The 17,078-nt window shown below is 50.4% G+C and overlaps 1 protein-coding gene across 6 annotated transcripts in view; it reads left to right on the forward strand.

The window, feature by feature from the left end:
• Fam219a (family with sequence similarity 219 member A) overlaps window positions 1-17,009 on the forward strand; it is a 50,194-nt gene extending 33,185 nt beyond the window's left edge. For 2 of the 6 annotated variants that reach the window (XM_032892338.1, XM_032892321.1), the window contains exons 2-6: window positions 10,238-10,286; window positions 12,765-12,867; window positions 13,046-13,126; window positions 13,767-13,821; window positions 14,326-17,009. In XM_032892338.1, coding sequence (XP_032748229.1) covers window positions 10,238-10,286; window positions 12,765-12,867; window positions 13,046-13,126; window positions 13,767-13,821; window positions 14,326-14,484 — 447 coding nt within the window. In that variant the 3' untranslated portion in view covers window positions 14,485-17,009. Of the gene's footprint in view, window positions 1-10,237; window positions 10,338-12,764; window positions 12,868-13,045; window positions 13,127-13,766; window positions 13,822-14,325 lie in introns of all 6 variants that reach the window. The other 4 variants (XM_032892288.1, XM_032892310.1, XM_032892299.1 and 1 more) reach the window with 3 other exon arrangements.
• Window positions 17,010-17,078: the final 69 nt, after the last annotated feature.

The following is a 17,078-nucleotide window of genomic DNA, read 5'->3' on the forward strand; positions in this document are numbered from 1 at the left end:
AAAGACCAGTACACTAGACTGTCAACAGACACTGTCTCAAACTAGTGAGGGGAAGGTAATTTTAAAAACTGAATATTGGGGCTAGAGAGATGCCTCAGTGGTTAAAAGCATTGGCTACTCTGGTTTGATTCCCAGCACCCACATGGTGACTCAACAACTGTAACTAGGGAATCTGATGTCCCCTTCTGGCCTCTGTGGGCATCAGGCATAATGCGGTTCACAGACTTAAGTGCAGACCATACACATAAAAGAAAGAACAGAGTTAGGGAGGAAGCACTTCATACACATGAATTATTTTATAAGAGGAAACTGCATTGGGATTGCCATAGCTACAGGAGCACTAGGCTTGAGGGCAGCAGCACGCTCCTCCATTTTGGTTCTTCAAATGGCAGATACTGTAAATCCTAAGGCCTGGGCCTACAAAGGGCACTTGCTTCCAAGCTGGATGCCCTGAGTTTAATTTCTGGGACCCATTCAGTAGAGCAAGAATTGACTCCTGCAAACTAATCCTTGATCTTCGTGCACACACGCGTGCACACACACGCACGCACGCACACACACACACACACACACAGACACACACACACAGAGTATACTTTAGGACACCAAGGTTTACTGGTGTTTGGTAGTGAACTAGGCAGTTGAGAGAGACGGTGGGCATAGAAGCACATGCCTGTAGTCTCCGTTCTTCGAAGGCTAAAACAAAAGGATTATTGAGTAATTGAGGCCAGGCTAGGATACATAGCAAAAACCTCTCAAAAAAAAAAAAAAGGCATATCTGTAATGCATGCCTTTAATCCCAGTACTCTAGAGGCAGAGGCAGGAGGTCCTCTGTGAGTTTGAGGGCAGCATGGTCTATACAGCAAGTTCCAGGACAGCCAGGGCTACACAGGAGACCCTATCTCAAAACAAACAAACAACACACAGACACACACAGCACACGAAAGTTCCTCTTACTTACATGACCATCTTGAGTTCCTAGACCTCAGATCTAACGTGAGAATCCTTGGTGCATGCATGTGCATGTGTGCATGTCTTTACCCACAAGTGCTCTCTGTACATGTATGGAGTGTATGAGTGCTTTCTTCTGCATTTTCCCACTAGTGTGTAGTCCTGAACTGGACAAGGTCAACAATGTGTTGATTTTGTTTGAATGGAGTGTTTTTTATAGAGGAAAAACTCAAGAGACTGGAGACCCGGGCTATGAAAAGAAGCCTCCCTGAGCCAGGGATTCTCTGCCCTCACCCCAAACTCGGGCTTCCCGTTTTCCTGATCGTTATAAGTGCCCAGACATTGGAGATTATCTTCTTTATGTTTTCCTGTTCCCCTCCAGCTCTTCAGAGACCCTGTCCCATGAAAAGTCTTTGTCTTCTGACCAAGTAAGCTCAGTCAGTCAACAGGTTCTCTGGGGCAGGAGCGAAGATTAAAAAGAAAAAGACAATTAGACCACACTGTAGAATGACCCCAGCCAGTTCTGAGGCTGAGGTGGGTTTATTTTTCCCAATCTGCTTTTATACCATTTTAATTACTTGAAAGTAATGAGGTCAGTTAAGGACCAAGCAAGACAATGAACAAAGTTCTCTGATCACTGTTTCTAGGGGCTTATCAGGATGACCAAGATACCTGAGCCTACTTCCCTGTCCTAACCCAAAGTCAGATTCTTGCCTGAAGCCTACTTCTTTGTTCTAGCTTAAAATCAGATTCCTACCTGAGCTTACTTCCGTGTCATGGCCCAATGTCAAATTCCTGCCAAGCGGCCCCCCAAAGCTCTCCTCATCTTTCCTGTAAGTTGGATTCCCTAAAGACCTTCCTATGTCCCAAAGGATAGAATCCCAGCCGGTTGCTTACCTCTGGAGGGGAGATGGGGAACAAAAACAGGAGATAAAGTTTCTCCCCAGTGGTGGGCACTCGGTGCATTTGCTAGCTCTCTCTCCTAAATATATCTTAATATTTCTACTTCTACCTACTGCCAGGAGCTCTCTGGGTGGCAGGTGTACGCTGAGCAAGAGTATTAAAGCCAGAGGTAGTTGTTGAGCTGTTTTCTGGACAAATCATGACAAGGACCGTGCCGACTGCCCCATCAGTACCCCGCCCTGTCAGAGAGCAGCCTGAGCCAAGGCTCCCTGATTTTCTACCCTCAACATGGTCTTTGCTGATCTAAGAATCCTGGTATTCTGTCTCTCTTCCTTCCTGACTTCACCCAGGGATACATGACTCTATTCCAGAAGAAGCCATTTAGCATTCCCAACCTCCTTCTCTGGCTCCCTCTAAAACGAGAAAAATGCATTCTGTGCTCTGCAGAGAAAGAAAGGTTAGATGTGGTTGCTGTGTGCGTCTCACATCATATGTCATTCGAAGTCCATCCCGGTCCCTCTCCCTGAGAACTGCTGCTTGAAAATGAAGACAGAGGTTACACTGCCCTGTGGGGAAACTGAAATTGAGTGGTTACCTGAACGACCGCAAACACAGCAGCGCTGTTCAGCACCTCGGAGAGCACCTTTCCTCCCCGCGGCAGGCTCTCTGACTGGGCGCCACTCCTCGATGCCTGCTCCCTTCCTTTCCCTGACAAGGCCTTTGAAATGAAGTTTCCACTGACCTTTCTGACCCCAAATTATCTGCATCTCCCCACACCAGCACCTCCCTGGTCCTGCTGTAAAGGCCTTGTAGTCAGGCTCTGGCTCCATGGGCTCTAGACTCCTCACTGTGCCCATTGGTCTCTTTCTCCCTTCACTGTGGGACTCCGGCTGTGTCCCCTGCTCCAGAGAAACCCCACAACTTTGAAGTTTTCTCAACGGTCACCCCTTCTTCCTTCTCCCTTCTCCTGTGCAGCTCCCTGATGTGTCTTTTACTCACGCCTCAACTTCCCAATATTCTATTCCCTCCAAATCCCTTGTAATCTGTCCCTACCCTTCAACTAAAACACTGCCAGAGCCGCCTATGATTTCCTTGTTTCTAACTGCCATCTTTGTCTTGGGGAGCAAACTTCTCTTTAGGGCACTCGAGACACTCAGCTTTCACTTGTACATCTCCTCCCAGGGGCCCAACACCCGATGCTCCTTAAGGCTTCCTCCTTGTTTCTGATCTCCTCCATCTGTCCATTCTCTCTAGGAAGATTTTCCTCCCTAAACTTCAGTCATGACCAGTGCACACCTTTCTCCCAGGTTCCCAAACCTCAAACTGTACTAAGTAATTCTCCCAAAAGACACCTGTCTCCCAAAAGACACCCCCAAATACAACACACCCCCAGAACACAATATACCTGCAAATGACCTGCCCTGTCTCTCCTGGCAATGTCCTCCCTCCCCTGAACTTTTGGAGTAATTTTTTCTACATATTCCAGACAGAAAACTAGAGGCGATTAGACACTCCCTCATACGCTGTGCCTTCAGGTCCCCTTCCTTCCATTTGTCTTCTGTTTCTACTTGGTTTAGGTCCCTGCTGTCTTTTCTTGGCACAATTTGTCTTTACCCCTAGTCTCATTCCCTCCACGCGTCTCCCACATGGCTGCTATAAAGGGCCCTTCGTCTCAGATGTGTTCACGTCACTGCTGTGCTTAGGTTTTTTTCCCTGTTATCTTCTCAGGAAAAAAGTCAAAATCAAGGCCCGCCTCCTACCATGATCAGAGCCCAACAACTTTCTTCTGCTTTCTGGGCTTCTGCCATAGGAAAATGCCAACAGCTCCTGCTACGACCTTTGCCAGCCACAGGCAGATGCTCCTAAACTCTTCCCAGGTCACCTCAGGGCTCCTTTGCCTTGTTCTTTCTGCCTGAGGCAGAGTCTCTCATGTAGTCCAGCCTGGCCTGGAACTCACAGATTTGCAGCCTCTTCCTCCCTAGTGCTGGGATTAAAGGTGTGCACCACACCCAGCTCCTCCTTTTTATGGCTCGTTTTTTACCTTGGTAATCATTAGACACTCTTTGGAGATGGGCCTCCGTCCTGTTTATCTCTGTGACACCTGGGCTTGTGTTATGAATAAGGAAATCCTAGCAGAGTGGAGGAAACCAGGATGCCCTCTAGGCAGGCCCTTCCCCAACCCTGCTGAGAGAGAATCTCAGAGACAGATATAAGCCTGTGCCAACCTGGGTGGTGGCAGAGCTGCAGCCATGGCTGTGGACACTCCCAGGGCACGCTGAGCTGATACAGAGAGCGCCTTATAGGTGGTGCAGCCGTGGTGCTCAGCATTGACTACAGGAGGTGGCAAATCCTCGCCCGCCCGAGTCTGTGAGGCACAAACTCATATCCAGCTCACCTTAAGGAAACCAGGGCACACACGAGCAAATGATGGAGCTGGGAGCTGAGCCCAGGAGAGACAGACAGAGATGGAGACAGACAGAGAGCAGATAGAGACAGAGGGACAGAGACAGAAGGACAGAGAGAAGATAGAGACAGAGACAAAGAGACAGAGGCAGACAGAGATAGATGACAGAGACAGAGAGACAGACAGACACAGAGAGAAAGGTGGACTTGGGTAACACTTTAATCAGCTAGCCCCTTCGCACTGAAGGTGAGGTCACACCTCCTCTCCCTGTGGAGGAGAGGTACAGTGTGACTATTCAGGAGTCACACTGCCTGCTGGGTACTCGTGGGCTTCAGAGGCTCATGGATCTGCATGAGGAACTACAAAACAAGTCTCTTTTGTGCTTTATTTTTGCCATTCAGAGTTCTTCCACAGCCGACTGTAGATGGTATCCAGGAAAGCGTTCTCCCCTGCCACTCCCCAGGCCCTTCCCTCTTAAGACCTATGGTTCTTAAAGACAGTGTGCTCCTTCATGTCCACTCTGCTCATCCAGTCTGTCCAGTTCACCACAGGTCTCTTGGGTTCCAGGTTAGCTCTTTATACTACCCCAGAAGAGTTAACACAGCCCTGGGGAAGGGATACAAATATGGAGGCCTGCGTGCAGGCTGATGTGTGGCCCAACAGGAGGGGCTTCGGGGAGGGCTGTCTCTGTCCCAAGTCTCAGTCTTTCCTTAGCTTCCTCCTTTCCAGCAAGGCCATTGATTCCATCAGTACCTTCCAAAGCCCAGCTTTCCTCTGTTTGTTCATTCATTGTGGGACAGAGGAAGAAGAGGGTATTGGATCCCTTGGAGCTGAAGTTACAGATGGTCGTGAGCTGCCTGAGGCTGGCAGCTGAACTCAGGTCCTCTAAAACAGTATGAGCTCTTACCACTGAGCCCTCTCCCAGTACAAGTTTTCCCTCTCTCCCTTCCTTCCTTCCTTCCTTCCTTCCTTCCTTCCTTCCCTCCTTCCTTCCTTCCTTCCTTCCTTTCCTTCCTTTCCCTTCCTTTCCTTTCCTTTTTGTTTTTGTTTTTCTGAGACAGCCCTGACTGTCCTGGAACTCTCTGTAAACCAGGCTGCCTGGTCTTTAACTTGGAAATCTACCTGCTTCTGCCTTCTAAGTAGTGGGACTAAATGTGTGTGCTACCATGCACAGGTCAGTTTTCTTTATTGTTTTATGAAAAACACATTTTTGTTTTAGTGTGAAAGAATTCAAATACACAGTAAAATAAGAACTTGGTAAGCTGTAGTACCCAATACTTGAATTTTACTGTGAACATTTTATTAGCTGATAATCTGCCCTTCTCTCCTGCTATCACAGTCCACAGCATTTTCTGGACGCCTCTGAAAGCACGCTAATGACACCTGTGTTCTTTCCTGTAAAACAACTGTTTTCTTAGTCATTTATTTTCAGCCAATAGTTGAATATGTCAATGATTCTGTGATGTGTGTTTAGTTTTCTTTATTTAAAAAACAAACAAACAAACAAAAAACTGATGAAGGTGAGGAGGTGATTCATGGGCCAGATGTTTGCTGTGTGGCCTGTGAGCCTGAGTTCAGATTCCCAGCACCTGAGTGAAAAAGCCGGGCCGTGAGCACCTGTGACTGCCTTGCTGGGGTTGCACAGGGCTGGAGTCAGGCAGATCTTGCTGGCCAGCCAGTCTACCTCACTGCAGAGCTCCAGGTTCAGGGAGAGAGCAGTAGAAACGACGACTCAACACGGATCTTTCTGTCTCTGCTCACACAAGCATAAGTGGGTGCACCCTCACGCACACGCGCGTGGATAGGCGCCCAGGACCTCTCCATCACTGTTTTCTGTCATTTCCATAAAGTGTTTTACAAGACCGGAGTGGATTAAATCAATGACTTTTGAACATTTCATTTTTATTTTATTGATTTATCCGAGAGGGGTGGGGAGGGGCCACAGCGCACACATGGAAGTCAGAGAACAACCTGCAGGAGTTGTTTCTCCTCCCACCACGCGGATCCCAGGGATTGTCAGGCTTGGTGAACAGCTCCTTTACCTACTAAGCTGTCTCTGAGGAATGTACTTAGCAGTTCTTTTCACAATTAACAAACTCTTTTGCTAATCAGAATTGTACAGAAAGGCTAACGTGGGAATTGAAATAACAATGGATTTCTTTCATTGAAGAGACCATTCCTACATGTACGCCCCACTTACGTCCCAGCTCCACCCAAAGCACAGGGTTCAGGGAGTACAGCTGTTGGGAACTGCAGACCTTGCTAAGTCTGAGGGTGGCTCTTTGCTTCTGGCTCTGACTTCCCTCTGGCCGCGCTGATGTTGTGCTGCCGGCCATCGGCCGATAGCCTAAGCGATTAATCTTCTCTGCGGCCTTTGGAGGGTTTGTTTGAATGGTTGTAGAGACATGGATTGCTGCTAGAGATGTATTTCAAGGTCTGTCTCTGCTGAGTGTTTATTAATAATCTTGTTAATCCCCACTCTAGTTCCCGGATCTAGCTAACGCCTGTTGGAAGTCCTTGGGGGGCATTTTAAATCCTCTCTGATTCTTGGAGCCAGACGCTTCCTCTGCCTCAGTCCTCTCTGCTCCTTTTGTTCATGAATATTTTACATTTAATCTCTACACAATGGTCATGGTGCACTGCCTGCATTTCCCAGAGAAGGCACTCGGGGAGTCCACAGTGCTTGACGGCACCGTGCCAGAGGCCTTTGTAGTTGCCGCTTAAATAGCCTTCTACCGTGGACAGTGACGGAGGAGCTGCTGAATGGGCAAGTTTGGCATGGAGCCTCTGAGCCTAGGGCTTTGATCCTATGGTTTCACTCAGGATCAAATACCACCAGGACCTGCCAGGAGGTCTTGAGAGCTGTAATGGATCACTGACCAGTGTTGCTCAACAGCTCCCAGTCCTCATCCCAGGTCTGTCCTTCCTGAGTTTCCTGCTTCACGTCACCACTGACACCTCCAACCTCAGAGAAGAAACTGGTGCACCTACCCACGCTGGGACACTGTCGTAGCTCCAGTTGCCCAGGGGTTTGCGTTATCTAAAACCAATGTCAGGGAAAAGACAACGAGACCAAACACTTATCTGGAAAGTAGAGAAGAGAAGCTCATAATTAAAAGGCCATAATTTAGGAGTCGCCAGTATAAAATGTATGCAGGAAGCATCAGCTTTCTCTAAGGAGAAAATGGAGTCGGAGGAGCCTGAGGAGACTAATTAGAGATCACAAGGGGTCAGAGGCAGAAGATGGACCATGGGCGAACTGCGGCCTGAGGGAGCCAGTCCCCAAATGGGTGTGCTTTGTGTCCTGCTTGACAAAGAGTACAGAAAGGGATGAGACCAAGGAGCCTAGAAATGGACCAGACCCTTTCTGGTGGTACCAGTGTGCCAGCAGGACTTCCCATTTGAAAATGGACTGTAAAGCCGCTCATTCTTCCTGCTCGCCATGGCAACAAGCCGGACTAGAACTCTGTTTTGTCTTTGTGTGTATGATGTATGCGCACTTCTTGTTCACCGTGAGCATGTGTGAGACGGTCAGAGGACAACAGTCCTGGTCAGCCTACTGCTGCTTCTTACTGTTCACCGCTGCACAGACCCGGCTAGCTAGGCTGTGAGCTTCGGCAGAGTCCTCGGTTTCTGCCCCCACCTCACACTAGAGACATGGGGGTTACACACACTCAGTGCCCCTGGCCTAATCTGAGCTCTGGGGATTTAAACTCTGGGTCCTCGCACTTTAGTCACTGAGCCACTTCTCTAGACCTTACTTCACTTTAAATGGGTCAGCAGGAGCTACACAGATCCCTGGACCTGATACCGGGGGCCAGCCCCAGAGTATTCTGTCTGTCTGTCTGCTTTCTGTATCTTCAAGGACGGAATAGGCAGCATGGTCCTCTGCTTCATACCTTAGGTTGGTCACTTTGAAGTCCCCAGCTAAAGATGGCAGGACCGGTCATTGTGATACTTAACTCAAACTCACAAAGTGCAGAAAATGAGTGTTGATGGACAGCCAGCCACAATGGAGCCTCTTCATCACTACCCACAATGCCCAGAGACCATGAGAAACATAGGATTCTAAAGACTCCTGTGTCGGGGTTGGGGATTTAGCTCAGTGGTAGGCGCTTGCCTAGCAAGTGCAAGGCCCTGGGTTCAGTCCTCAGCTCAAAAAAAAAAAAAAAAAAAAAAAAAAGACTCCTATGTCCCTGGGTGGTTTTTTTTTTTTTGGGGGGTTGGGGTGGGACAGGAAAGACCAGACTGAAACATGTCCTCTGGACTCACAAACTCACACAGCTGTGCTTACCTGCAAAGACCTATGTAGATCAAGTTCAAATTCTAGCATGAGGGGAGAGGGGCTCATGGTCCTGTACCCCTAACTGAGAGGCTATGACCAATTTATAGCTTCTGGGACAGGGAGAAAGAGTCGGTTTTCTTTAAAGTGTGCATCCTGGTGGGCCATGCTCTGAAGGATGGTACCACAGCCAGAAGTAGAAGATTAGCGCAAAGTGAACTCTTGGGCTAGTAAAGAAGAAGAGAAGGAGGAGGAGGAGGAGGAGGAGGAGGAGGAGGAGGAGGAGGAGGAGGAGGAGGAGGAGGAGGAGGAGGAGGAGGAGGAGGAGGAGGAGGAGGAGAGAGAGGAGAGGAGAGGAAAGGAAAGGAAAGGAAAGGAAAGGAAAGGAAAGGAAAGGAAAGGAAAGGGACAGAGAGTTGAGGGCGTGGGGAGGAAGGGGGGGACCTGGGAGGAGTTAGGGGAGGAGTAGGAGTAGGGATGAACAGGATAAATACACTGTATGAAATTCTCGAATAAAAGCTTTTCAAATTTTATTCTATTTTACTTGTATGGGTGTTTTGCCTGCTGCATGCATGGAGATGCACCACATGTGTGCCTGGTGCCACGGACATCAGACGTCCTTGGATCAGAAGGTTCTGAACCTCCGTGTGGGTATTGGGACTCAAACCTAGGTCCTCTGCAAGAACAAACACTCTACCACTGAGCCAGCTCTACTGTCTGAGAAGAAAGACATTTTAAAATAAGTTTTTCATTCTAAGAGAAGCTCATCTTTACCTCCCTCAGATTGTCAATCTGACAATTATGAAAAATATTGAAAATATTTGTTTATTCCAGAAAAAGAATTGCAACTAAGGTCTGCCTATAATAAATGATTTTAAGACAGCCTCACATGTAGATGCAAGTGTCGTTTAACCTATAAAATCTTTAGTCTCCCCACAATGGCATAAGACAGGGGCCCTGGATCTCGTCCAAGGAGGGCATTTTGGAGAGGTAGCAGGACTACCTCTGGGAAGCACAGAGTTGGCAGCTATTGAGAGCCAGTGGGAGGGGGGAGTGCAAAGGTTGCATGCCCAGAATGAAGGCCTGTCTACCCTGTCACCTGCATCAGGGCAGCACAAAACCATGTGGTCACCTGTTGGTTTGTCAGGTCTGTCTTCTCAGCCACCATTCCTATCCAGCAGGAGACACTACTTCAGACTCATCTGGGAACTTCAGAAGTCCTCATTCAACTTTTTCCCCCTTTTTAGTCAGTGGATGAAGTCTTGAGGCCTGGCTTGGATTGACCAGTTGGTTGTCTAGACCCTGCAACAGAGAAAGAAGGGCTCTCAGGGAATACCTGCTCTGACCTTGATCCACCTGTAAGCTCAGAGGAACTTAGACCCTTTTCTTAAAGCATGGAGAAGCTTGAGAGCCAAACAGCTTGCACCAGCCTTTGTAGAGGAAGCCCTGTGGGTTGGCAGGGCTTTCTGGAGCTGCCTGGCTTACACGGGACTCTTATTGGACATGAGTAAGACATCATCTCTGCTCTTCTATGGAGACATAGTAAACGAGTCTTCCTCTCCTTCCCTGACTGGCGTGCTGCTGGAGTAAATCTCCCAGAAACCCAGAGGGCAAATAAAAAGGTTTGCTTCAGGGTTCAGAGCCACCCCTGGGGTGACATGCTAAAGTTTCCCTGTCTCTCTGCTTTCTCCCAACAGGATCCAGCCGCAGCCTCTATCTCAGACCGAGACTGTGACGCCCGGGAGGGTGAGTCAGTAGCCATGAATTACAAACCATCCCCGCTCCAAGTGAAGCTGGGTGAGTGTGTCTGGGGGGTGAGGGACATGTGGGAAGTGAACAAGGTGCTCTTGGACTGGGTTGACAGCAAGGCGCTACAGTTAAAGTAGCGTGGGCTAGATGATTCCAAGACTAACCCTGCACGTAAGTCATTGGCATTCCCAGGTACCTTAAGTCTTGCAAGACAAAGGAGGCAGTGACTGGTTCACTGCAGGTTCCTGAAACTCTTGGAGAGATCCCTGAGGCTGAGATGCCCTGGGGACTCCAGGGGTGACTGCAGAAATAAGCACAGAACCCCAGGCAGGACTCGGAAGGGCCGGCCAGAGGAACCTGCCTCCAAAAGCTAGGGGAGCTGCTGCTATGTGTGAGGGACAGGTCTCAGGACCAGGGTGACTTCTGTCTAGGGAGGCTGTCCCTTTTTTAGAATCCCAGAACCCATTTCACTTCCGAGTACCACACTATCTTTCTCTTAGGGTGGAGTCCTTAGCAGTCCACTTACTGCTTTGAAATCACATGACTCGCTCAGCGGCCCAAAGCTCCAGTGATTCCAGCTCTCCCCACCCTCTGCCCTTCTCCCTTCATGGACCAAAATCTCACTGATCCAAGGCTGCTGAAGAAGACAGCATACTCCCACTAAGGAGTTGACTTCCTGAATAGAAATTATAATGTCACATACAAGATAAAAGACAGTCAAATACAGCGGTCACTGCCCTTAGCTCTCCTCAGAAGTCAGACTCTGCCCACCAAAACCTGGGAGCTCCCTCATTCCTCAGCTAAGGAAGAGCCTCTTATCTCTTAATGGGCTCCCCCTCCATAGCAAGCTATCAGGATTCTTTTCCACAGAGCCTGTGAAACAGGCCTTGCTTCTAGAATGCATCTGGGCAGCCTCTCTGGGTGATTTTCTAAACACAGCACACAACAGCAGTTCTCTTGATGGACCTATTTGTCTTCCTAGGACATTCTATTCCGAGCACAGCCACTTTTGTTTATTATTGTTTAATACAACAATAAAAGTATTTTAAATGCACGTGAGTTGTACACTCTCTCCAGAGGCAATCAATCCAAGTTCTTGTAGCTTCGTTTTGTGCTTCGTGAGCCTGCTCCCTCCTCCTGGATGGTGTCTCAGAGCCCCTACAGAGAATGACTTCATTCTTTTAAATGGTTGCATAGTAGTCCATGAGTCCTCGTTAGTTTATTGCCTGCATCTTTTTCATGATTTCAAACAACAGCATGCTCTCAAAATAGCATTTTTATTTTCTTCACCGTTGTACCAAAGCTCATGAAATTCATAACTTGTCTCACCAAGGACTGTAAGGCAAATTGCACCCCCTAGAGGCTTTGTATGGTAATGGCAGTTGCTGCCTGCTGAAAAGAGGCTGCAAAACTAGAGTAAGAGGCAAAGAGAAATCAGAGCTCATTTTCAAGTGACTCACAGGTGCTGTAATGGCTCCTCCCATCCTTATGCTAAAGACACACACACACACACACACACACACACACACACACACACACACACACACACACCTGCTGCCTTGTTTCTGTTACAGAACAAGCCCTTTTCATACATCGTTGCTTTACTTGACATTGGTAAGAAGGAGTGGTTGAGCCTCCTTCCTGGCAGCTCCCCGTAGTGATAGTCATGTACCACGCAGGAGGTCACCAGATGTCCAGCCCCACAAGCGCAGAGGCTCTGAGCCCGTGGAAAGATTGCCAACTGGGCTCCTCAGCCTCCTGCCCTATCCTGACCAAGAGCCCTTCCTCCCCCTCCCACCGAGGAAACTCTTAGAAGATCCTTTTCCATCCTCATTAATCCCAAACACCTCAGTCCCATGGTCAAGGCCTTTGTGCTCTGAGGGTTTGGGTTGCTTTGGTTTCTGAGTTGGGAGTCTCTTGTGTGCTCTGAGTTTATACCACTGGGAGTCCTCCATCCCAGTGATATAGTACTTGACGCATAATTGTGGTTCTAGTGTTTGTTGAGTGAATAATTAACTGAATGAATGGCTCCCTTCCCAAGTTCACCTCTGTATTACCTCTTCTCCCTCCATCCATTCACACCCACAGCTATGTTCTCTTGAGTCGCTTTTGTGCATACTTTCCTCCTTAATGTCTTCCTCCCTCCAGCAAGGCCTGACTGCTTCAGCCTTCTGTGTCCACCTCTTCCTCTCTAGCCGTTCCTTGACATCAAGTACACGCTGGCTGCCTGACGTAAGAACTGTGGTTCCCACAGGGCAGGGGTCAGCCCCCTCTTTTTGTCTGCCACTATCTACCTCAAGTTATGCAAGGCCCAGTGCATGTGCACCGAGCATCAGGTGTCTGGAGGTCCATGCGATCTCTACCGAGTAGAGAAGTACATACATGTCTGCAGGAAAGGCCAGACCAGGCTGCCCCAGGCAGCACGGCCTGGCAGCCCCGGGGCAGGACACAGCTTCTTTCCCATGTCCTCTGCAGAGAAGCAAAGGGAGCTGGCCCGGAAGGGCTCCCTGAAAAACAGCAGCATGGGCAGTCCTGTCAACCAGCAACCCAAGAAGAACAACGTCATGGCCCGGACGAGGTAGGGACCCTCTCTGCCCCACCCCACCAAGACCTCCCCAGTCAACACCTACCATTGCTGGTCTCCACCCTCTCCCTCCTCGGGGGAATAGAGGGGGAAGAGGGGATGGCGGGGAAGGGGACCCCATGTCATGTTTATATGCTCCAGCTGGCACTCCAACTCCCCATTCTTTACCCAGGCTGGTCGTCCCTAATAAAGGCTACTCTTCGCTTGACCAGAGCCCTGATGAGAAGCCACTGGTAGCTCTTGACACAGACAGGTGTGTATGGGGCTGGGGACAGCTGGGCAAGCCGCATGATGCTATGTGAGCACGGATAGGTTGTATAGGCCACACCTGTCACACTGCCAGAACTGCTGTGTTCTTCAGCCAGCAGCTCTCCGTGGGTAAAATTTCCAAAGGGAGTGGTTTTGGCTGTGAGGAGGGGTTGTTATTGTTTTAAAGGGTTGGGCAGAGAGGGGCCTGGAGACCAGCACAGTTCGCTGCTGTCCTAGGACAGTAGCCCCATGATGGACCCTGATGTCCCTGGCAGCCTAATGGAATGCCTGATGCCAGCCCCTGCTCAGGGAAGAACCCTATTCCAGGGCAGCATCTGGCTTGCTCTAGACTTCTGGAAAATCTGAACAGCCAGGATGATCTGAACCTAGGGGGAGAAAAATTAAAGCAAAAGCTCGAGGATGAGGCAGAGAGAGAGTGGCAGTTCTATCCAGAAGGAATTTAAGAAGCCACTTCATCTAAAGGTCGAGCTCAGAAAGCTGCCTTAGCAAACATATATTTGCATAATAAGCACGGGTTATTTAAATCACACTGTTGGGAGGGGCGGGTACAGCAAAGATGCAGAGGATTTTCAATTTCATTTCCCTGAATCACTTCCTCCCTCTCCTCTTTTCTCCACGGCCAGCGATGATGATTTTGACATGTCCAGATACTCTTCCTCTGGTTACTCCTCTGCCGAGGTGAGGCTCCACCCCTTGCATCTACAGACCACGGGGGGGGGGGTGCCTTGGGGGGGGGGTGCGGGGAATGCCTTTACCAGGCTGCAAGGCTGGGGGCTCCTAAGGGGCAGAAGGAAAGCACGTGGGGCGGAGCTCTGGGGGTTGGGGCGCCCCGCATGAGGCGGGGCCTGGGCTGGGAGAATTTGGGAAGAAATCACTAACCTGAATTACAGTGGGGGGGGGTATTAAAGAGGGGCTCTAAAATAGAACAGGTGTGAAATGCAGGTGACACCTTACACAAGTTGACCTGAAATCCGGGCAAACCAAGAGTAGAGATGAGAAGTTGACCTTGGACTGGGCAGGGACCTGTATATGGCTGGGCCTTAGGAAAACCTGCCTGGAGGAAGTAAGACCAGAGCCAGGCCCAGATCCGAGATAAGATGGAGCTGTCCCTGGCCTTGGGGTGGTAGCGGTGGCCCCAGCCCGGGATGATGCCCTTCTAGCTGACTCCAGCCTTTTCTACAGCAGATCAACCAAGATTTGAACATCCAGCTGCTGAAAGATGGCTACCGGTTAGACGAGATCCCCGATGACGAGGACCTAGATCTCATCCCCCCCAAGTCCGTGAACCCCACCTGCATGTGTTGTCAGGCCACTTCCTCCACCGCCTGCCACATTCAGTAGTGGGCGGGGTCGCCGCGGTGCATGGGGCGGCGCTGACCTAGGCCCGGTGGGACACAGCAGGGGAGACCCCTACCCTGCTGGTCCCCTGGTCCTCAGCCCCGCGCCTCTTACAGCCGCCAACCTCGTAACAGTCATTGCTTCCTCCTATGGTAGGACGTGTACCTCTGTGTGTTCATGGAGCCGGAGAAACCAAAACCGGGTCTGTCTCCAGCCCCGGGGCTGAAGAGGGGTGGGCACTGTTTGTTCAGTTTCTTGGGGGGAACCACACCCAAGCACTCTGCCACCTCTCCCATAGCTGCAGTCAGGGGGCGGCACTGAAGGCCAGGAGGCCCACAGGGCTGGAAGGTTGGCCCCAGCCAGTGAAGCCATGGATCCCCCAAGCCCAGCTTGGAAAGGAAGGAAAGGGGTTTGGAGAAGAAAAGGCCCCAAACAATGGGGGCAGTTCTCACACCTCAGAGCCCCTTTCCCCAGACCCTGTGCCAGCCCATATACCTGTTTGTGTTTCCCCTCATCTCCAGACGGGAAGCCTGGCAACGCTGTCCAAAGGGATACTGTCTCCATTAGATCACTCCTCCACTGTCCCCCCCCCCCTCCTTACTTTCTGAGGGTTAGGAAGGTAAGATGGGCCTTAGAGAGAAGCCAGGTTTGGGGATGGTATGACCTGTTCTCACGGGTCTATAACCAATGCATCTGTGTCTCTGCCTCATCCCCATGCCACCACCACCCCTAGTATTCTATTGGTTCCAGGCTGGAAGCAAGAGATAAGGCTGGCCTCCTGTGCCCGTTCCCATTTCACCCTAGCTCAAGGTCCAGGAGGCTGGCTTCAGAAGGGCTCTTCAAGAGCAGGCTTAAGAAAATACAGTGAACCAAGCGCTGTATGCACATGGCAGGGCGTGTGTGTGTGTGTGTGTGTGTGTGTGTGTGTGTGTGTGTGTGTGTATGCGTGTGTTGAGTCTGTCTGTCCAGGGCAACCAGGTGAGTGTCTGAGATAACTGTGGTCTGTTAACTGTGTGAGAGACTGTTTGGAAGGGAGCGGACTGAGCACAGCCTGGCTATCAGAAGCCTGGGTTCTGATCCCAGCCCTGGCATTCTTCCTGAGCTCCTAAGCAATTCCCAGGTTTCTCCAGGGCTTCAGTTCTCACGACTGGAAAATAAAGAATAGCTGACATCACTGACAGAGTCCTTTCACACCAAAAGGAATTTCTTCATGGGAATTTCTTGAGAAGACTGTGACATCTGTGTGACTTTAAACTCAGGAGGCACCTGGAGGTGTATGTGCAGCTGTGTGGACATGGGACATACATGTAGATTTGTTTGGAAAAGAGGTGTGTGTGTGTGTGTGTGTGTGTGTGTGTGTGTGTGTGTGTGTGCACGCACGCACGTGTGGCTGGTGGCTGTACAGGGTCATATATAGGGTTGCTTCTGCTGCTGCTCTGATCTGAGGGAGGAAAAGCTGATGCACTCAGTGAGGAGATGGTAGTTCTCCCGTGGCTGCAAGCAGAGAGAGCCTCAGACTGCTGGGCGGAGGCTCCAGCAGCCTCCTCTCACTGAGCCAGAGTGTGGCTTCCCCAGTCACCCCACGTGCTAGTATTTCCAACCTCGTGGATGCAACTCACATCTCACTCTCTGGGTGCTGGTCCTGGGAGGCAGGGGCTAGAGTGGGGGTGTTGAGGAGTGGGGCTGTTGGCTTAGGAAGGGAAGCGCCTCTCTCTGCACAGCACCCAGGGGCTGCCCACTCCCAAGTACTGGAGCATAGCTTTCTACTCCCCATACCTCCAGCCCAGCTCACCTCCCCCCAGTGCAGAGATCCTAATTCGATAAGAAAATGCCAAAGGCAGCAAGTCAGAGAAAGCATCTGAAGGGGCCACAGGCCCATAGTGGCCCCCTGAGCCCCCTCTCCCACCCCAGTTAGCATCCCCACCACCCCTCATCTGGACCCCAAAGCTAGAACTCCCACCCTCACCCCCACCCCCACCCCCACCCCCACCCCCACCCCCACCCCACTGGGCTCTGACTCACCCTTCTAGAACATGGGTACCTCCTCTCTTTAGACTGCTGCCTCTGCTGCTGACTTCTTGTGGGATTCTAATTCAACATGTGCCCCTGAGAGCCAAGGGCAAGTGCCCTTGTGAACACACCAGTTCCCTAGCAGGCAAGGGCATTAGACTGAGGTGGTATATACACAGTGGGTGGGGGAAGCTGGCAGCCTACAGCTTCCAAGTCCAAGGAGAGCACACGGTTCCCTCCTTCCCTGTCTGGAAGTTGAAGGGGAAAAGCCAGGGCCTTAGCTTGCCCCTGCTCCCCCCACCCCTTGTAGATACTGCCTTAACACTCCCCCACCCTCGGCTGTGGCTGTCACTCAGCCAGGTTTCTCCGCGCTCACTAATTTATTTCCAAGAAGGTGTGTGGAAGACATGAGCCGTGTATAATATTTTTTTTAACATTTCCATCGCAGTATTGACCATCATCCTTGGTTGTGTATCGTGTAACACAAAATAATGATATTAAAAGCATCAAACAAGTCAGACTCAGCTCCTTACCTGGGTTGTAGGCCATGGCAAAGGGGGTGAAGGGGGGAAAAGGCTCACCGCTTG

Source organism: Rattus rattus, chromosome 1, assembly GCF_011064425.1.
Source record: "Rattus rattus isolate New Zealand chromosome 1, Rrattus_CSIRO_v1, whole genome shotgun sequence".
NCBI classification, from domain to species: Eukaryota; Metazoa; Chordata; class Mammalia; order Rodentia; family Muridae; genus Rattus; species Rattus rattus.